Source organism: Mustela nigripes, chromosome 2 (assembly GCF_022355385.1).
Source record: "Mustela nigripes isolate SB6536 chromosome 2, MUSNIG.SB6536, whole genome shotgun sequence".
Classification (NCBI taxonomy): domain Eukaryota; kingdom Metazoa; phylum Chordata; class Mammalia; order Carnivora; family Mustelidae; genus Mustela; species Mustela nigripes.
Window position 1 is genome coordinate 214214796 of NC_081558.1, and position 21779 is coordinate 214236574.

Genomic DNA, 21779 nt, shown 5'->3' on the forward strand with positions numbered 1-21779 from the left:
ACCTTGTTTAAGAAATGTATAGGGCACAGAGGACCAAACTGAATGTTTGGTGTCAGTGCACTAATATTTCTTTCCCCATGAGAATATCAATAAACACTGAAACTTCTCCCATGCCTGGACTAGTGCCTTACTGAGGAAGAACTTAACGAATGTTGTAAATTGTTATTTTACTTGAAGTTTATCCACAACCTTACATCATTTTAATTGAAACTGGCAGGTTAATTCAAACTTTCCAAACTCTACGATTTTGTAGCAGAAATTTAAATAGGATCTATATTCTCAATTTGACTAAGCATTCCTTCTCTGATAATTAGCCTTGCCCCTTCTTTCAATTAGACACAAAATTGCTTTCATTTTTATAAACTGCTCAAATGCCTATTTCTGTAAGGTATTGAGTTTATAAAGGTGGCTGGCACAAGTCTTCACCCTCTCCAAGTCGTGAAGTTTTCATGTGTGTCTGGGGGAGAGAAGCTGACTGTTATGCCAGTTTTCCTCACATTGCTCTTGTGACACACACCAGCACGCGTGGGATTCTCCACCTCCTTCCTGGGGGAACGGCTAGACCCAAGGCAGGGTCTTTCACCATCAATGGCGTCTCCATACGCCATCGCATGGGATACAAAAGCAGAGAATAATTGATTGATAAATTAGACCTTAGGTGTCAGGGCCAATCTTTTTGTGAGAACCCCATGATTCCTAAAAGTAGAGGATTAATTAAAGATGATCCAGAGTCAGCAGTCAATACGCCGTGGGGGAGCCTTCCCTTCTTCGTGGATTTCCATACATTCTTCTGAAAAATGCAGGTGTCAAAATTCATGTTGCTAGTCAATTTGGTCTTTAAGTGATGATTCCCATGACATTCATGTTATTGCTTAGCAATGCAAAAGAATGTGTCACCCCTGCTCTGAATGAGTGGGGATCAAATAATCAAACATCCAGTGTCAGGAACCAGCCCACTACGTGTCAAGCTAGCTGTTTGCACACATCACTTGACTTTCTCTGTCTTAACTCTGTGCAGAGTGATCATAATGGCAATGTTGTACACGGGTTCAGTTCAGGGGGTAGGTGAGGTGCCCCAAGTCCCATGGACAAGTGACAGCCGACATCTAGACACAGCTTCTTGTCTATTGCATTTTCTTTTGTCTTAACAAATGAATGTTTTTATTTCTTATATAAAATATATATCTTTTGCTTTTTAAAGTTTCTTTTCAGTGTTCTAGAATTCATTATTTACGTACCACATCTAGTTCTCCATGCAATACGTGCCCTCCACAATACCCACCACCAGGCTCACCCAACCTCCTACCCCTCTCTCCTCCAAAACCTTCAGCTAGTTCCTCAGAGTCCACGGTCTCTCATGGTTCGTCTCCCCCTCCAATTGCCTCCAACTCCCTTCTCCTCTCCATCTCCCCATGTTCTCTGTGTTATTCCGTATGCTCCACAAGTAGGTAGAGCTGTATGATAATTGACTCTCTCTGCTTCACTTATTTCTCTCAGCATAATCTCCTCCAGTCCCGTCCATATATACTATGGAGTATTATGCCTCCATCAGAAAGGATGAGTACAAACTCTCGTGTCTACCGCATTTTTAAAAAACTAAGTTATGACCACCTCCACTTAGGACATAGCTTTGTAGATCTCTCCGTTAATGTGTAACTTCCTAATGGCATTTCGTTTTGCCCTAAGATTTCCCTAAATAATCCAGTTCCTTTGAGCAGAATTGGTTGATACCTGCACATTCCTGGGAAAACATTACCTGGGTGTTCTGGACAAGCTAAAGGTCATGATGCTAATTTTTGTGCATCCCCGGTGAAGCAAGAAGGACTCCAGAGATGGTGAGAAGACTGGGCGAGGGTAGATGGATGGGACAGGTTGCGGGAGTAAGGCTGGGCCTGCACAGGTGATGGCTGAGAGTAAGATGGGGTATGGTAGGCTGCTGGTGTCAGAGAAGCTTTGTAAGGGGGCAGAAAGGCTGAAGAAGGAGTGATCTGGACCTCAGAGCCTGAGTCCCCTGCCTTGCTTTCCCTGGATGGACTTGTGGGAAACCAATGTGTTTGGGATTCCACATAGAATAGGAGGGTGCATAAGCATCTAGCCTGCCAATGGGAGGTCATGTCCCCTACTACACTCTGCCCAGCTTCCTGGGAGCAGAGTCCTGGAAAGAAGACAAAGTTGTAGAGCCAAAATCTGTACTGAATTTTAGGATACTGGTGTCTCATTGCCACCCTGTCTCTGGGACTGTTCTGGGCTCTGATCTGGGGAGTCCCACATGGGTATCGTCTGACAGAGTTGCTTCTTCCTTACTTAAGGTGGAGATGGCTTTTTCTCACTATTGCTGTGTTTATCAGAACTTTACATTTTAAATAGGCTCAGAGATGGTATCTCAGAGTTTCCCTTAAAATAATGCAAAAAGCCCCCCCCCCAACACAAAAACAAAACCCACTTGCCATATCATTTTTGCAGGTTTGGGGAAGAGTCACACAACAAAGTCTACATTGAAGACAAGACATTGGAACAGCAAGAATTAATGGCCTGAACCAAAGGGAGCCGTAATTTAAAATTTTGCTAAATCATTATGAATTTCTCTAACTAATTAAAAAATTAATAAGAAACTCTCAAACTAGAGATTTATTCTAAAGTGTTCTAAAACCGGCATAGAATAATACGGCTTCGACCGTTACATAATCTTCCAGGGGAAGGATGGAAATCATCTGAGCCTACACTACGAGTTGACCAGTCAAATGGAAATTCTCTGGATGGGATATAAAACAGGTGCAACGTGTTTTGCAGCTCTGGGATAAAAACCATTTTTGTGTAAAGAATACCCAGCCCACAGTTTGTAGAAAGATGACAAGTTCCAGGGGAGAGAAATGATGGACGCATCGAACAACAGTGACTTAAGACGGCGATGTCTGGACTGTGCTGGCATATTCGGGGAGGGCGGCAGGGGGCTTGCCGAGAGCAAAGTCAAGGACAGGCCCACGGAGGAACGTCAGGCTCTGGGACCAGCCCTCTCAACACCAGCTCCTGCCCGGGATGCTGTCACCCCAGGGAGCCTCGGGTGTCCCCTCACACCCACACAGGCCCCATCTCTCACCATCCTCTTTGGTCCGGGTGAAGATCTGCTCACTTCTGACGCCGTCCCCGGCGCGGGTGAAAGCCAGCACTTGGATGCTGTAGTTGGTGTACTTCTCCAGGCCGTCCAGCTCCAGGGAAGGCTGCGTCGTGGTGACGTTTTTAATCTCGCCCAGCTCTGGAGGACAAGAGAACACGACCTGGTGACTAGCGGTGGGCTCACTGGGCGTGCTGTCCAGCCCTGGGGCTCGCCCTCCAGCTGCCACCCACTGAAATCCCTCTGAGGGGCTGTGCCCAGCCTCATCCACATGGGACTGCCCAGGACTCAGGGCGGATCGTCATTCAGGAAAACACAGTGACTCACTCCAGGTGAAGCGTTAGAGCCCAGTGCCCGCGGCCAGAGCCCAGCATCCCCCAGCAGCCAGTCAAGCGCGTCCCCCACAACGGACCCGCGGAGCCTGAGCCTGCATGTGGCTCCCTCCGTGCATACATTTCTAATTGCTCCTTAAGAAACTTCTGCAAGTCGAATTTCGTTTTTTGTGTATAAAGCAAACAAACTCAACTCTTACGGTCATGCATTTTTAAGGACCTAACTTCTCAGATGTTTGAACTGCCAGCTGCTCCTCTTACCTGGAGTGAACCACCCCCACCCCCAGCCTCCCTGCTGAAGTGACACACTTATGTGTCAGAAACGTGGCATTAGCTAAAAATGCTTCATCTCCTGGAATGGGATCAGCTCATTGTATTCAAAGGTGGAATGTTATGCTCTCCCATCTCAGACATATTAGACAGGACAATTTGAGAAAAACTACAATGATGTGTTAGAGAGCTCCATGGGTGTTCTGGATTTTGCAATGAGCCACCTACAGAGCACTTGGAGCAGGAGAGAGAGGGCTGAGGACTGCTCACCCCCACACAGGACCCTCCGCAGTGTACTGGCCCTGCCTGCGAGCCTGTGTGCCCAGTTACTAAGAGGACGGGTGGGAACCAGCCTCGCTGGGTGGCTGGCTGTTGCGAAGGTCACCTGTGCATACGGCCGCTTGCAGGGCTGTCTGCCGGCTCCTCTCCCTCTTGCCTTGGCGATGACAGCCGCCATCCCTGCAGACTCACTTATGGGTCAGCATCGTTCTGGGTTCAAAGCTAACCTATTTAACCCGTGCACCAATCCTATTATCTTCACGACCCTTTCAGGTTACAGGTAGGGAAACCAAGGCAGGGGCAGGGTCAGTGCCCTGCCTCAGGTCATGGTGTTTAGCAGAGTGGCCAAGACCATCGGCCGTGGAACCACAGTGCATGGCCTCATGTTCATGGGTCACGGTCTCAGCGTTCTGCTGTGGTCACTTGGTGAAACTGTCACACTGGCCAGATTAAACGAGCTTTCTCTTCCTGTCCTCTGTCTTTCAGTCCTCCTGTCCTTCCGGCATGTCACACAGATGGCTGCTTATTAATTAACAACATGGGTTTTTTTTGTTGTTGTTGTTCTTGTTTTGTTGTTGTTAGTGACGACTCCAGAATGTCTTTTTTGTCTTTTTGGTTTTCATCAGAGCTGGACATAGGCGAAAAGTTGAAGCTCAAAAAGAACTGGAGTGGCCCAGGCTTGTCATACACCTGCCAGGACCCCTGGGTGGGATGCGGGGTGCGGGGGAAGGGGCATGGGAGGCAAGGTAGGTCATAGACTCAGCTGCAGGCTTGAGGGTAAGCCCAGGGCCCGTCACCACCTTGAGCAGATCCTGGGCCAGTCCTTTGGCCAGACTCTGTGCTGGGGGACAGTGAGCAAGGAAGGGAGTCCCCAGAAGGTGCCTTTGGCCTGGGGTCTCCTGGGGAGGCCAGCAGGGTGAACACTATTCGGGACCACAATCTGGAAGCCTCAAGAGATGGCTTTCGAGAGTGAGAGGATGTTTGCTCATGTGTGGGGTCGCTGCACATTCAGAGAGTGGACAGCCGTTAGGCCTGATGGGTCAGGAAGCCTCCCCTCGGAAGGGAGGGTCCGCTGGTGGCCACCAGAACGCGCCTTGTGTTCTATTATTCACTTAAGATGCTTGTTTTCCTGAATGGATCTAATATGGGTCAAGTGGATGAGGATAAAGAAAAAACCCAAAAGCTAATGGGAAAAATGTAAGTGTAGTCTCATCAAGACCTTTTCAGATTAGGAACTTCCACACTGTGCCAAAGATGGATCTCTCTCTCTCACACACGGTTCCACAGAGCTGCAGGCCCGCAGCTCGCTATGAGACCTTGTCTATGTCACCGACCTCTGGGGACTTCGGGTTTTTGCATTTGTATTTAAGTTTTCATCTTTAAGAAGGGCCCGGGCTGTCTCCCTGCTGGTTGCAGGAGAAGGTGGCACGGATGCATCAGGGCCACTCCTGGGTAAGACGCCGTGATGGGGAGGGGGAGGGCCCAAGGGACAAGGGGAAGTCGGCGCTCCCCATCTTTTTAAAGAAAGAAACAACTGAAGCAGAAAAATTCCATCTACTCATGAAGCGCAATGTGGATTAGAGTTAACACTTGGATGTTTACTTGTCTTGGGGTTCATATTGCTTTGACGAAATGATTTATTCAGAATCCTCATTCAAGATGGCCCCCAAGAGGTTCACGACACGGTCCGGGTGGCACACTGGGTGTTTTGCTGACTGGCAGGTGCTTGATGCTTAGGAGATGCGGAGAAAATAGAAAGGGAAATCATGACAAAAAGCCCAATCAAATCAGCATGCTTCATTTGTCATTTTTTCAAGCTTTTGTTCTTTTTTATGGTTTAAGCAGGATTTCTATCATCTACTTCTGACAGACTCCATGGGGTTATTAAAAAGAAAAAAGAAAAAAAACAAAACCCAGGAACTAAAGGGTAACATTCTGCTGAAATCATGAATAAAATAATATGAGATGAATAAATAAAATACATTTAGACATATTATTTCTACTATAAAAATTTTTAGCTGTTTTAAAACAAATTGTTTTATGTATTCATACCCTCCCTCCTACTCCAAGAGTCTCAAGGCAAAAAAGCAGGGGTGGAAATGACATTTCTGAAGTACCGCCAACCGAGCCGTTACGGAAGCAAACATCCGGTCGGCACAAATGCCGCCTTGCCTCAGAAGCACCGTGCTGTCTCGGGCAATCGCAGACGAAATGACAGAGTTCAGACGCAGATGGAGATGGGACTTCAAAGCGTGCAGCTTTTCTAGCAACTGCAGATGAATGGCCTTGTCACGTCTTGAAAAGTATCGAACTTTCAGATCATGATAACACTCCGAAGTTTCACCAGCTTACGGCACGGTTCGCCTCTCCTGTCACATGTACTCACCGCTATTATCCGACCACACTAACAATAAAACGCCTTCCCGTATTGTATTTGAGGCAACTGCTAATCAGCGGTAGTAACAATCTGTGTCTCCCAGTCTGAGTGTACCTGTGTGCGTCTGTGTGAGAGGATGTATGTGAGTGTTGTGTGTGAGTTGTGAGTGTCTTGAGTGTGAACAGATGTATGTGTGGGTGTTGTGTGTGAGTCTGTGAGTGTGATGGGATGTATGTGTGGGTATTAATGTGTAAGTCTGTCAGCGTGTGTGCCTGTGAATCTGTGTCTGTGTGAGAGGATGTATGTGTAAGTGTTGAGTGTGAGTCTGTGAATGTGTGCCTGTGTGTGTTTGTGAATGTAAGTAGAGGAATGAGTGAGGGTTGTGAGTCTGTGAGTGAGCGTGAACAGATGTATGTGTGAAGGTTGTGTGCGTGCCTGTGAGTGTGCATCTGTGTGAGAGGATGTATGTGTGAGGGTCGTGTGTGGACCTGAGCGTGGGTGTCTGTGAGCATGAGTAGATAAATGTGTGAGGATTGTGTGAGTCTGTGAGCGTGCCTGTGAGTGTATACCTTTGAGTGTGAGTGGATGTGTGTATGTGAGGGTTGTGTGGGAGTCTGTATGAGGGAGTGTGTGTCTGAGTGTGTGTGAATGTGAGTGTGAGTGTGAGAGTGTGTGTGTGGTGTTTTCTTGGGGTTAGTGGGTCCGGCGCTTTACATGGTCACATGTTTTCCATCTGTGGGGACCTCGGGGCAGCAGCCTGAGGAGTGTCTGTGGAAGCATCCAATAATCTCATGGAATTACCTGCTAACTCATACATGTCACCTCTTCCAAGTAGCAGGTGAAGAGAGAGTGTTCGTAGCAGGTTTACGTCTCTAAGGGTTTCCTTCTCATCTTCTGGAGATTAAGGGTAGAACTCTTACATTAGGCATTAAGCACACCACTTTGATCTTAATACAGTGAGCAAAAGCATCTCTAGGAACTGTAGGCATTTCCAAGCAGTCTTTATTTAAAGACTTTCATGTTTTTGAATATTCACGTTTTTCAAGCTTTAGAAGCATCAAGCCAAAAGAACCGTATTAACCACATCAGCCTTCGTGGAGCTGAGGTGCCGACCGACGGTATGAGTGATGAGGGAAACGTGGATGACACGGACGAGGAGCCGTTTTTCCCGGATCCTGGGAATACTTCCAACAGGAGCAACAACAGAACCGTCTCAGTGCCACACTGCCTCCAGGTGGGTGTGCAAACGCACTTCGTTCCGTCTCATTCTGGACGAGGATGGGCACAAGTACCCACGATTGTATCATACGGCAGTGTGTCTATAAGATGGATACTTGTACACATGTCACTGCTCTGCACTTTACGTTATGGGATTTTTAAAAGCTTTTCTTGAGTCACGAGAGGGGGAAGTTGCTGCAGAGTCATCTGTGTCGATCTGTCCGTCTCTGGGGCTGGCTGAGCGTTACTGGGCTCCATGCTCCCTGGATTGTCCCCGGCTCACTGGTTTGGAACATCCAATATGGGAGACTCGGCCTTCCAGGAACCCATACAGAGGAGATGCTCAGCGAGCACCTCTGCCTTGGGTCAAGCAGGTGAATCTTTACAGAAGGGCTCTAGGGCTGGGTGCTGTGTGAGGTGTTATGCCCAACAGCAGGAGGAACCAGCTCTGGTCCTCAGCCCCGAGAAGCAGGTCTGGCATAGACATAAGGAACTACGCCTCCCCAAACTGCTCTTTTTTTAGCAAGTGGTTCTTATTTAGCCAAGTGCCTTCATTCCTTTATTCTGGCACCAATATTAGCTCCCCCTGCAGCCTCTGAGGCCCTGTGTGTTCTGTTCATGGGGTGGGCACAGCCACCAGCTTGGCAGAGCAGCCCCAGGTGGCCTGAACAGGGGTGGGTTAGATCTGGCAGCGCCGGCTCTGTTTGCCCAAACTCAGAGGTGAGCTCGCACTTGGAGTCCACATGCAGGCAGAGGGGTTGAAAGAAGCCCCAGGCATTGTCCCTGGGGCAGGGGTGCGAGAGTCAGCTGGAGAGGAGGGAAGGGGAGGGCGCAGGTGTGGGCCACACGGGTCTTGGGCTGCAGGGATGAGCCGAGCTCAGCAGCTCCCCTGCGAATGCTGCAGGGTGGGTGCGTGCCGATCCTGCGGACGGAGCGGCGCTCCGTCTGGTTCAGCTGCACCCACGCCACGAAAGCACCACCACACTGAGACGCGTGCTCCCCCAGAAACTTCTGGCTTCGATCTCGCCGCTACCTGAGGGGTCACGCTGTCATTCAGTCTTGGCAAAACACGCAGACAGATTTTGCCCTATAATCTGAAATAAAGACACACACACACACACGCACGCACACGCACACACACACACACACGCACGCACACAGAAACCAGAGAACGAAGGAAGAACAACAGGAGAGGGGGAAGGACAGTAACATGGGAGACAAAATGGAGAATTTGGGGTGGAACCGCTCCTCCCGAGAATGACAGTATTCCCGGCGAGGCGTCCGGCATTCCCTCTGAACCCTCTCATGGGTCAACTGCAGGGATTTAGGAAGTTCCCCTGCTGAGTCTTACTGGGAAATTGGAAGGGGCCAACCTTTTAGGATACACATCACATAGAACTTTCTAGAACCAGATCACTGTCCTAGTGCTGCCTGCAGAGGCTTGGCATAGATACTCATCTAGGAAAGCACATCCAGGCCTACATTTCGCAAGGGCCAAAGGGCCATCCCCCCCATACCTCAAACTGCTTCTTGAGGCTACATGTGGTTTCAAGCAGCTGTACACCCCTGTGCGCACTGAAGACGAGAGGTAAGAACAGAATGACGGGGGGAGAGTGGACAGTGTCCACTGATAAAGATGCGCCCTCCATACCCTAAAACCCACACTAGGAGGTGGGTCGGCTAATACCATCACACATCCTCTGGGGCAAACTCACAGCCCTCGTTTTTAATCCTCTTACCTCCGTCCATCAGGTTGGCCCAGTAAATGACTCTGAACCCCTGGAGAATTCCATTCAAGGCTTCCTTGGAAAGTGTGGACCAGGATATTGATATGCTTTCTGGTGATGTTGCTATGGCTTGGACATTTTCAGGGGGGTAACTGGGCACTGAAATGAAATAATTAGAATCTGTAACAACCGTGGGTAGTTTAATTAGCAAAGCAATATGGAATAAACAACATTACTTTGACGTTTCAACATGCAAGCAAAAGAAAAAAAACACACTCAATCCACAAAAGTAAGGGGAAATATGAGTACCATTTCCCTATTCAAATAGTACGATAACTTTCTCTCTACCCAACTGAACTGCCTCGTGTTGAAGAAGGTTGCCCCAGCACTTAAGGGCAGAGAACACTTCTGATCTTACTGCAAAAGTCAAAAGCCTTTGCTTCTCTAGTTTATTTCCTCATCGCTCTCATGACAGAGGTTAGGCTTGCTTCACACAGCGCATGCCCTCCACAGTCCACAGTATCTGGCATACAAATGGGAAGCCTGGCTCCTGAGAGGTGCTGAAAGGCAGACACGTGGTCAGAGTGTCCTCACTGCCCCTCCCTGGCCAGCTGCCCTTGCAAAACTATAACGTGGCGTCGGAGGACAGAGAGTCAATGGTCTGAGATGTGGGCTCTTTGAAATGCTTTTCACGTGGTTTATCCAGACCTTAAACGCTGTGCCTGGGAGAAGGGACAAAATATCACCGGACCACGCACATCAGTGAAGCATTAGCATTGAGAGGGAAACCAAAAGGCATATGCAGTCATGACGGCAAAGATTGTGATCCTCACAGAAAATCCCAGTCTCTGGGTTTCCGGTTTTCTAAGACGAGGATTCTCTCCCTATAGAAATGGTCAGAAATTATGGAGGCAAGTCACCCTGTGCCTCCTCACACCCGTGACCACGTGGCTAACTGCACAAGAGGCCATGGCGGTGCAAATTTCGTACCTTAAACTCTGCACTTACTGCTGCAATGAAGCCTGTGTCTTACACTGTCTCTAACGGGGGTCCCTGGACCCAGAGCTCTCCTTTGCTTTTCCAGCCCTCCTGACCGGTCAGGGGACAAGGCGCATTAACCCCTTGTGGTCAATAGGGGGCGCTCAGTCACCGTGAGATTTGTGCCAGGAAGGCTGCTCATTCCTTGCTCTGGTCCAAAGTGCTTGGAAAGAGGAAGCAATCATAAAGAGAAAGAAAAAGGAAGGTGGGAAGGAAGGGAGGGAGAGAGGAAAGCTTCCTTAACACTGATTTGGAAGAAATTCTTAGGAAATCGGATTTCTGCATTCTGGTCAGGCTTCTGCAGTCCTAGTGAAAGCCTTCGATGCACCTGGGAAAAGCCCAGTTCTCGCGCCTGGACTGGATGAGATGCTGGAAAGGGAAGGATTTGGGCTTTGCATGCAAGCTCTGTCAAGGGCAAGACCCAGTGTGTGCAGCTGGTGAGCGAATGAAGGCAGACTTCCTGGAAACGGAGCCGCAGTCCCCCAGGCCTGGCACTGTTGTCACAGCAGGGCCAGCAGGAGCCAGGCTGTGGGGGCCCCGAGTGGCGACCAGAGCACACCCTTGAAGAAGGAAAGGCGCGCGCGGCAGCCTCCAGACCTACCGTCCTCGAGGGTGGTGGTGATGATTTCCTGAGAAGAAGGTCCTGTCCCGGCCCGGTTGCAGGCCTGCACCACCAGGCCGTACTGGGTGAACTTACTGAGGTTGTCCAGGGTGTAAATCTCACTGTCCCCAGTGGTGTCGATACTGATAATGTTGAACTGGAAGTTGCCCCCGGTGCTGTACTCGCGGTAACCTATTTGGTAGCCACGGATAATCCCATTTTGCAAATGTTTCTTGGGAGCCTAAAGAGGAAAGAAAAAGAAAACACTAAAGAACCCTGCAGGGACAAGAGAGAAGCCAGCGGCACCCCCACCCCCCCCCACCCCGTTTGGGAAAGCGGAAAACAGTCTGAAGGTCAGGGTAATAATAGCAGTAGGTGTCCTGGTGAGAGTGGTGTTGGAGTGAGGCAGCGAACCCTAGCTCTTGGCCGGGCCCCCTTCCTCCAGAAGTCGGAGACACTGGGCGCCTTCGCAGCGTCTCCGCTGCGCTGATCTCCACACCTTCACCAGGCGGGACCTACTGAGCTGGAGCTGCTTTGCCGGGCTGTCCAAGGCACTGGGGAGCGGAAATGCTTTTGTACAAAGTCCCCTGCCCTTGTAGGGACTATGGGAGCTTACACTCCCATAGAATGTTCCAGAATAATCAAGGTGTTTCCAGTAGGAAGCTGCGTGCGAAAGGAGTCCCCCACCGACATGAAGACACACATCATTTTGGAATCACTTCACGGTGATTTAAACTGGGCAGGGCTGAGGCGATAGTGAGCTACTCTCTGCTAATGACAGAGCGTGTGCTGCCTTGAAGACAGAACATTTTTGCCAATACTGTGGGTTTTTATAAGAAACAAAACTCTTTTCAAGTATGTTATGAGAACAACACAACAGTGATGAAGTAAAGGTTCTGTAAAAATTTCAGGTAGTCAAGAGACGTGTGTGTGCATGTGTGAGGGTACTTGTGTGTTTGTATGTGAGTGTGTGTACACATGTGAGCGTGTGAACAAGTGTGCTATGTCTGTGTGTGCATGTGCGAGAGTATATGTGTGCATGTGTGTGTCATGTGTGTGCACACCAGGACACGTATGTGCCATGTCTATCTGCATGTGTGAGTACATGTGTGTATTGTGTTATGTTTCTGTGTATTGTGAGTACATGCGTGTATGTATGTGAGTGGGTGGGTGGGTACAAGCATGTATGTGTGTATGTGTTATGTCCGTGTGCATGTGAGTACATATGTTATGTGTGTGATGACTGTGTGTGCATGTGTTATGTTTATATGTACATACGTGAGTGTGTGGACAAGTGCGTATGTGTGTGATGTCTCTGTACATGTGTGTGAGTTCATGGTGGGTCTGTGTGTGCATGTGTGCAAGTACATGGTGTGTCTGTATGTGAGTGTGTGCAAGTGTGTCTGTCTGTGTATTTGTGGTATGTCTGTGTCTGTGTGAATACATGTGTGTATTCATGTGTGTGGTTGCAAGTGTGTACATGCATGTGTGTGAGCCCATATGTGTGTATGTATGTGTGTGTGTGTTTATATTTAACTAAAAACTGTAGATTTAGATTTGTCAGGACCATGAAAGGCTTTCTTTCTCTGTCCCCAAAGTGCTGACAGGCCAGTTGGAGAGAGTAAACACTTAAGAAACCACAGAGAATCTCAGATGTCTAAGTGCCGGGCACTGGAGGGCGCAGGCCAGTGCACATCCAGAAAGTGACAGACTCAGAGTGGTTTGAAGAGGCCAGCTGTCCCCCAACCCTCGGGGGCTTGGAAGGATGGCCAGGGTCTGGGACTGGAAGGGGAGGAGGTGATGCGTGCTGTATGAATTGCCTAATATGTCCCCTGCCCAGTGGAATTAGATGGCACTAAAATCACATTTTTAATCAAGTTTCCCCATTTTTCATTTTCTTGGATTGCAACGCCTTTGCTCAACAATGAGACTGACTTCATGCATACACACAGTTCCAATGGAGATCAAGGAAACATTCCTCTATATCATGATGTTCCTAGTCATGCTGGCACGGTTAGACCCTGACACGAGAGCTCATCCCTTTTTTACAAACAAATCTCTGGGCAATCTTATTTTTCCAGTGATGAGCTGTGACTTTTCACTTTGTATGAAATCAGATCTAAAGATTTTAGATTTGAGAATTTGGTTCCACAGAAATTGTCTTACCACAACCGCTGAATTTGCATTTATGTCATTTAATTAATGAATAAAATTATTTCCCTGTAAGAGTCATCTATAAGTCAAATTTAAAACATATACCTTTGCTGATTTCACAGAGTTTTTAAATGTTAAATATGGGACTGGAAGAGATTGTGGTGAAACAAATATAAATGATACATATATTTAAAGATTGGTTTATGCCCATTAAATATTCTTATTTTTCAACTGGTTCCCTGTGTAGGCTTAGGACCTCCTCAGATACGAAGTCGGGATCACAGTATGGTGGTTATGGCATCAGGTCAAGAAGCAAGTGAAGAGAGTAGAGACAAATGCCCATCAGAAAATGTTTACTAGAGAGGCAAACAATGTAGCTACATGTTCCGAAGCAAGGGGATCGGCTTATTGACTTTCAGTTTCTTGGGTTTAGGATATGGTTGCACAGGTGGAGGAGTTTTTTTTATTTTCCCCCTCCTGTAGATGAAAGTATGTTCTAACTAGCCTAACTTATGATGGCATTTTTAAAAGATTTTATTTATTTGAGAGAAAGAACATGAGCAATGGGGAGGGGCAGAGGGAGAGGGGGAACCAGGATCCCCACTGAGCAAGGAGCCCAATGTGGGGCTTGATCCCAGGACCCTGAGGTCATGACCTGAGCTAAATGCAGACGCTTAACCCACTGAGCCACCCAGGTACCATGTGATAGACATTTTGAATCAAAGAAACATTTAACAAATCACATGAAGAGAAAGTGCTGTTTTCATAAATAAAAGCCAAAATTCTAACTATGGCAGGCAAAGTTTATGTTTTATTATTACTTTGTAGGCTGGATGGCCCGATTTCCCCTTGGGGTATATTTACATTAAAGAAGTCCTTGAGAACATATTGAAAACTCAGATCTCTTTTTAAAGGTCCACAAACAGAGGGATCCTGTCCGTTCAGTCTAGGAAATTGTAGGGACTGTGGGGCAAGTTCCAAGGTTTACTGAAAGTGACCCTGAGACTTTCTGAGTTGAATGGACAATAAGCTGGTGGGGGCAGGGCATGTGGAACAGTCTGGCAACGGGCTTCATGTCATCCCAAGACAAATTAATGTATAATATTCTTTACTTTAAAATATGTTTTGGGTGGCACCTGGGTGGCTCAGCCGGTTGAGCCTCTGCCTTCAGCTTAGCTCATGATCCCAAGGTCCTGGAATCGAGCTCCACATCGGGCTCTCTGCTCAGTGGGGAGCCTGTTTCGCCCTCTCCCTCTGACCCTCCCCTCTGCTCGTGCTTTCTCTCCTTCCCTCTCTCACATGAATAAATTTTAAAAAAACTTAAAAAAATAAAAATATCTTTGGATGATGTTTTAAACATCCATGCATTGGAGCATGTGTTTACCTGGGATAAAGGTAGGTGTATGTAAGGGAGAAACCCTGATGGGGAAGGCAGTTTTAGAATATAATTCTCTGGCCATTAAATAGCATCAAATTGTGATTGACAAAATGGGTCAAAAATAATTATTTGTTTCATGAAACTAAATGAATGAAATTAATGGTGGTTTAGGAAGAAAAGAGAAAGAGGAAATCAGGTAGAGACCTTGAACATACTTTGAATCTGTGTTGCAGATACTGGAAAAGGAAAATTTCCCCAGATACCACTTTGATCATGTCCCTTTCTCCCCAGATCTCAGCAGTACCCGCAGTGAGATTCAAACCTGGTTGTAGTCTTTCCAGGCCAATGCCCCCTGGATGTTACCTGGTGACCTAGGATTCTCTCTAGTTGTTGGAACAAGCATGGGAATTCCAACTCTCTTGGGTTTTCCCATCTCACGAAAACCCTCATCAGAAACCACTCTTCTTCCTCCTCTATCAAAGCCCAACTCATTCTCCAAAGCCGGCTCAACTTCCGGCTCACCTGCTTCCTTCAACTGCCTCCGTCCAAGGGGTTCTCTCTCCTCTGGCCTCCACCCACATGCACCGATTCGCCTTCAGCTCCGCAAGAACTGATCAATTTCATCCCCTCCCGTGGCCTCTGTTCCATATCGAACGTCAGGTTTCCGAGGACTTGACTGTAAGCTCCAAGTGCCTAAGGATTCTCACAAACATGTTTGAAATCTCATCCACTCCCTTGTCCAAAACAGGGCTTCAGCAGAGCGGACATTCTCGGGCAATGTTACTGTCGACGCAGGAGAGAATGGTTTCGAGCACATGGGAGGCGCAAAGACATCTCTTGATGGTCAGGGATGACGTCATTGCAGGTGTGTAACCGGACTAGGTACAGGACCAACGAGGTTGGTTTGAAGACAGAAGAGATGCTTGGACTCCAGGTCCATGATGAAGCTGTCTGTCAGAGGCCTGGACGAGCCAGTAGAGAAGGGTCGCTCAGGACCACCGTGCAGTTGGATCCAGGTTGAAAGCTGGCTTCCCTGCGGTCTCTCAGCATGGCGGCTCATGCATCAGGATGAGGGGGGTCCAGCTTCCCTTCCCAGACCCATCAAGGGAGGAAATGAGCATCTGAGGAGCCAACTTGTTTGCACAAAGTCATCCTTTTTCTTTTCCTTATTAAAGCAGGGATCCTGGAGTTCGTTCACTTGTTGGGCCATCTCATGGGTGACATGTTTTTAGATCAAGAATAATTTACGGCAGACCCACAGATTCATAGCAAATCTCACCTGGCAACCCGTCCTCTTGCTATGTATTAAAGGAGGACTCTGGACAGTTAGTGAATGGAAAAATTAAAAGGAAAAAGGAAAAAAAGAAGAGACGTCTAGGGCTCACTGCATATTGCAGAAGGCGACCGACGATGGCATTATTTACAGACGGCTCTGACTGACACGTGTCCTGTTTCTCCCTTCCCCCAGCCACGGTGAGTGTGCCACCGTTCTGGAAGGAGCCCTTCTCTCTTCATGGTTGTGCTTCTCATATGGGGTTAATTATTTCTCCGTGTTGACTACTACTCTTCCTTTCATTTACCTTAGGAGCAGGTAACGAGCCTGGGTTCTTTATCTGCCATCTGGGGAACTCTCTCCCCTTTCTAGCCCTGCAATTTTTCTCCTCCTGTAGTCCCCCCTAAACAGCTTTTTCTTTCATCCTTCCAAGTGTCCTTACTCCAGCCTCCGGTCCCCCCCCCCCCACCAACCCCCACTTCCTTAAGAAACTGTCTCTGTCCATCTCCATGACAACAGTAGCACGGTGTCAGTGTATCTGTGGTTTGCAAGCGTCTGCATTTTATGTGTCCGTCCAGAGGAGCCTGGGAGCTGCCTGCGGCAGATACAGAGGTCTTTGAAAAGCTAGCGAGCATAGGATGTGCGAATGCTCACAGCATCATCAAGGGTGTGGGCGATTAGAGCAGGCCTCTCTTTTCTAGAAAGCCACCAGCCAGGTCCTGTCCTGCACGTGTCCCTTTCCCTTCCCAGCGCAGGTGAGCGGACTCGGCTCAATGCTAGGGTTCACCGGCCGACCAACTGGAGCGCGAAAGCCTCTGCTGCAGATTTCTGCATTCCAAGAACACCGTGCTACTGGGGCATGTTGAGGAACTCAGGTGAAAAATGAATTGAACGTTCTCCTTTTAGGATCTTCCAAATTCACTTGAAATGTAACTTGTCCTCATTTCCCTTTTCTTCCGGGGGCAGTGGACTGTCTTTCTTGCCGTCATGTCCTCCTTCCAGTCCCCGCCCCTGTCCCCCAGCATCAATAGAAGCTACTCGGTAAGCTTGCGCGGTGAGTGGATGCATTCGCTGGAGCGGTAGGAACTGGGGCCCATCCTGCACAAGGGGAGACCGGCAAGGGAGCCCATGACGAGAGCAGTGTATGTGCTTGCAGTGCCGAGGGATGGCATGGGTATCACGGAAGGGAAAGGGGGAGAGGTGCCTTTCCCCATTGTGGCAGAAAGACTCCCAGATTCCCAGAGAAGGCGCATATCATCTGAGCCTCTAGGAAGACCGACCAGCGCTGAAGAGGGACAGCCTTGTAGGAATGCAACCAGCCTGCCCCTCTGCACCCGGGAGAGTAACCAGGGCTGGCCCTGGGAGGAACAGCTCCGAGTGACCCTTCGGAAGGGTTCTGTGCTGACTGTGCCAGTAGAGATGGCAGGAGCTACTCCGCGCAGGTCTGAGAAATTTAGGATGAGTGACACAACGATGAAGGAGGCACAGTATTGAGAAGCCAAGAACTTTGACTTGAAGCTGAATCGTCACTGAGTCCTCGTCAGGTCTGGCAGCTGGGGTGGAGGCGGCGGCCAAGTGTGCGCTCGGGCTTGGGAAACACATGCAGAATTTTAGAAACAGGCTCTTACAGTTTTGCGGGATGAAATTGAGGTTAACTGTTGCATCACAGGACTTCATTAGTTTCTCAAGTGTGGGGCGGTTCTCGTTTCGTTCACCCACTCATTCATTCCTTCATCCAACCCATAAACATGTTGAAGAGCTGCTCTTGCTGGGTCCCCTCCTTTTTCTGAATCGCACTGTTGTCTGCACAGCACACTTTCTGGTAACCATACACAGCATTTCTCACCAGATTTAATGGCTTATCCAGGGGTTTCTGCCGGAGAACTAACAAAGGAAAGCATAGCACATCCGCAGACCCCAACTGGTGTTGGCTCTGAGAGCTGGTCTCCAGAACATCCCACATTGAATGTCAGGGCCTCTAGATGTCCCAATGTTTCTGGGAAACAGAGTTGGCCAGAGGGTGATGGGTGTCCCAGAGTCTGGGAGTGGAGTCCGTTGAAGAGAATGACAGAGTGGGAATCTGTCCAGGTTCAAACCAGGGAAAAAGCAGAGAGACATGGGAAGGGGCTGCAGGAGACAGGTCCATGGGCCACCAAGAGGCGAGGCCAGGGCCCAGCCAGGAAAGAGTGCACACCTAGAGACTCTGAGGCTTTGAGAGACAGATCTCACCTGTGCATCTAGACTTTGCACAGGCAGCGGAGATGCAGAGGATAAGGGGTTTGGGGTTGGATGCCAGGAGGGAGTGTGTACCAGTCTGTGAGCACATGACTGGAACCCCAACTATTCAGCAACAGCTGAGTGATCTCAAAAAGCTTGGCTCCTCCAGAGGGACCCAACCTGAAGTAGATCCCCTGTAGGTAGTGGGAGCCCCTGAGAATGGCTGGGTGGCTGTGGAGATCCGGGGGTCCCACTTGATCCAGATCTGCTCAACAAGAGAAAAGCCAATATTTTCAAAGATATCAGAGTCTTTGTAAAGGAATGGCCTGCTTCAACCATAGGAAGAATTACTACTGTCCTAGTCTTTTTAACTTCTGCTTGAGTAAGTTCTGTCCAAAAGGACCACAGAAGATCCGCAGTTCAGAAGGAGATGCTGAATGGAAGGAAGGCTCTGACTTCACTCCTGGGAAGAGTTCGCTGGTCCTTCAGCTCTCTGCTGGGAGAGCCACGTAACAGGAAGCTATTCGTGACATATTCCAGCGGCCCATGTCTGTCTCCCAGGTGTAGTTGTGTTCAGTATGGCCTGGCTGACAAACTATGGTCCTGTGGCCATATTTGGCTGTTCTTCTATATGGCCCTTAGCTAAGAACGCATATACTTTTTATGTATTGATATGTCTGCAGAATTCGAAGGAGGAAGAGTATTTCGTGACACATGAAGATTACATGCACTTCAAATGTCAGTTGCCTGAGTAAGTTTTACTGGCTGTCTGCCTCTGTGCTATAGTCAGTAGAGCTAGGAGTTAAGACAGAGACTCTGGAGCTCACAAGGCTGGAGATCTTTGCTCTCTGGCTCATGACAGAAAGTTTGCAGACCCCTGGGGGACTCAGTGTGTGGACTGAATCAGCGTGCAGGTTGGGGGGTAGAATTCACGGGGTGGGCTGGGATTGGAGGTGGGTGAGGATGGGAGGAGAGGCACCTTCATGAGAGGAAGGTTGGAGAGAGGCCAAGGCTTAGGGTGAGGGCTTGATGGAGTCAGTCCCCTTCCTTGCTGGGATGGAGAAGTCCTAACCCATGTTCTGTCAGAAGAAGACCAGCAATGTCTGCTTCAACAGCAGACTTTTGGTCATGGATTTAATATCTACCATGGATACTTTATGTCATGATTGAAACATAGAGGGGCATTGCTTCCATAGAACTACCTACCTTTGTCTCTTATCTGTGCTTGGGTGATGAGAAGCATTAACCTCAACTGAAGGAATTTCAGGCATGAGCACTCTTAAATGGCTAATGGAGGAGAAGAGCATGGAGAAAGTGTTCAGTAGGATCATCTCTCCTGTCAGGAACATGCTATCCTGGGTGTGGGATTCCCCCAGGGACCACTCTGGTTCCCAGATGGGGGATGCACCTGACATGTGCCCAAATGCAGAGACAGCCCCAGGTCCTGTACAGAGCCTCCAGGAGTGACACTGCCCATTCTCTGGCTCATCCCTTACTTTTTGGGAATTCTGACCTCCACAAGTCAATCAGAATACACCTGAATTCTTCTGTTTAGATAAAAACAGGGCTTATTTCCAACTTTAGATTGTAACTTCCAGAAAAAAAAAAACAGAAATGATAATATATCTTTAAAAGATATATTATTTCATGTATTTCATTTCCTGTATTTCTATGATTACTCAAAGCATATAGCAGTTTTTACATCTCACGTTAAAATTTTCAAAAGAATGTGCTAATGGGAGGAATCTATCACAAGAGTTACAAGACCGTAAAACTAGTTCTCAAAGATTTTAATACAAAGAGGAGGTGTCTTTTAAAATATTGCCTTGAGATACAGTTAGTTGGGTACATCTTAGTGCATTAGGTTAAATGTACTTGTACTGGCGAAATGAATCTGAAAGCATACGTGTGTTTTCCTGTTCTGTTTCGTGTTACCATGAAAATGGAATGTGGAGACTAGATGCAGGGGAGTCTCCTGCAACCACTGGCTCACAGCTGTCCTGGCCAGAGTTCTTCCTGAAATAGACCACAGGGAACTTTGTCCAGCCTGGTTTTAAATCATGGAAGGAACATCAGATTTCTTCATTTGCCTTAGGAGACATGTCCATGACATAACAGGTGTCATCTGAATTCTTGGTTGTGCATGCTTTCGATTATTCCTTTGATTTTTCCTCCTAACATCTGTGTTCATTTACTAAATATCTACTTTATTTGATTTTTCTTTTTTTCTTTTTGAATCTTCTCTTTATTTATTTGGCTGCCAATTACATTGGCTGCTTCTAATCCAGAAGTATCATTATTTAACATAAAATCCTAGTCCTAGAAAAACAGATATTGCTCAAAACTTAAAACTCTGCATCCTTATTCTAAGTAGGATGAGTGTCCAGGCCATTCTTTTGACAGTCAAAGCAGCATTCTGCTTTCCCCAGTAGCTGTACCTTGACATATGTGTTTCGTTTTAAAAATAAAAAAATAAAAAAATAAAAAAATGTGTTCAGTAAAAGTTTTTGTCACCACTGCATCAACTTTGTGGATTAGAAATTGGCTGCTATCCATGCAACATTAACAACACTGAATTCTGGGTGAAAGCAAAATATTTAAGAAGCTATTCCTACTGCTCTTACACATTTTTTTTTCCTACTAAGGACAGCAGGGAAAAGTTAAGTACCATGAGAAATTGAATTTCCACAAAGTTGATGCAGTTGTAACAAAAACTTTTACCGAACACTTTTTTTTTAACAAAGTACTTTTTTTTTTTAACTTAATTTTATTTTTTCAGTGTTCCAAGATTCATTGTTTATGCACCACACCCCGTGCTCCATGCAATCCGTGCCCTCCTTAATACCCACCACCAGGCTCACCCAACCTCCTACCCGCCTCCCGTCCAAAACCCTCAGTTTGTTTCTCAGAGTCCACAGTATCTCATGGTTTGTCTCCTGCCTCCTAAGATGTGGTATATATACACAATGGAATACTATGCAGCCATCAAAAGAAATGAAATCTTGCCATTTGCGACAACATGGATGGAACTAGAGCGTATCATGCTCAGCGAAATAAGTCAAGCAGAGAAAGACAACTATCATATGATCTCCCTGATATGAGGAAGTGGTGATGCAACATGGGGGCTTAAGTGGGTACGAGAAGAATCAATGAAACAAGATGGGATTGGGAGGGAGACAAACCACAAGTGACTCTTAATCTCACAAAACAAACTGAGGGTTGCTGGGGGGAGGGGGGTTGGGAGAACGGGGGGTGGGGTTATGGACATTGGGGAGGGTATGTGCTTTGGTGAGTGCTGATTCACAGACCTGTACCCCTGGGGATAAAAATACATGTTTATAAAAAAAATTATTTGATTTTTCTGATGAGAAATGTGTTATTAGCAACATGGCTTAATGAGTGCTCTCTAGGAAAACGAGGCACACAAAACAATGTATATTCATTTACTCACTCGCTTGATGGGTGCCAATCAGTGCATTTATAATACTTAGTTCAATATTCACTGTAACTTGAATTCTGATTTATTCTGTTAAAAGTAGAGTCAGTGTTTTATGAGAACCAGTAAAACTATACCCGAGACGGTCTTGTGAATATTTTTCTTAAAATCATTACCTATCCAGCAATTATTAGGTCATTTAAGATAAGTTTGTTTGTTTGTTTGTTTATTTATTTATTTATTCAGGCAAATTTCAAAAGATTGACATTTACTGGGATGTACTGTCCGTAGAAAAGGCTGTGCTATCCAGAGCCACTAGGGGGCCGGCACCCAGGAAGGACACCAACACTAGGGGCCGGCACCCAGG

The 21779-nt window shown here is 47.4% G+C and overlaps 1 protein-coding gene across 2 annotated transcripts in view; it reads right to left on the reverse strand.

Annotated features, from left to right (window-relative positions):
* The window catches only part of DSCAM (DS cell adhesion molecule), a 750559-nt gene that overhangs the window by 90168 nt on the left and 638612 nt on the right, over positions 1-21779 (reverse strand). For both annotated transcript variants that reach the window (XM_059392376.1, XM_059392375.1), the window contains exons 17-19: positions 10955-11195; positions 9328-9474; positions 3098-3253 (exon numbers count right to left, since the gene is read on the reverse strand). In XM_059392376.1, coding sequence (XP_059248359.1) covers positions 3098-3253; positions 9328-9474; positions 10955-11195 — 544 coding nt within the window. The remainder of the gene's footprint in view (positions 1-3097; positions 3254-9327; positions 9475-10954; positions 11196-21779) is intronic.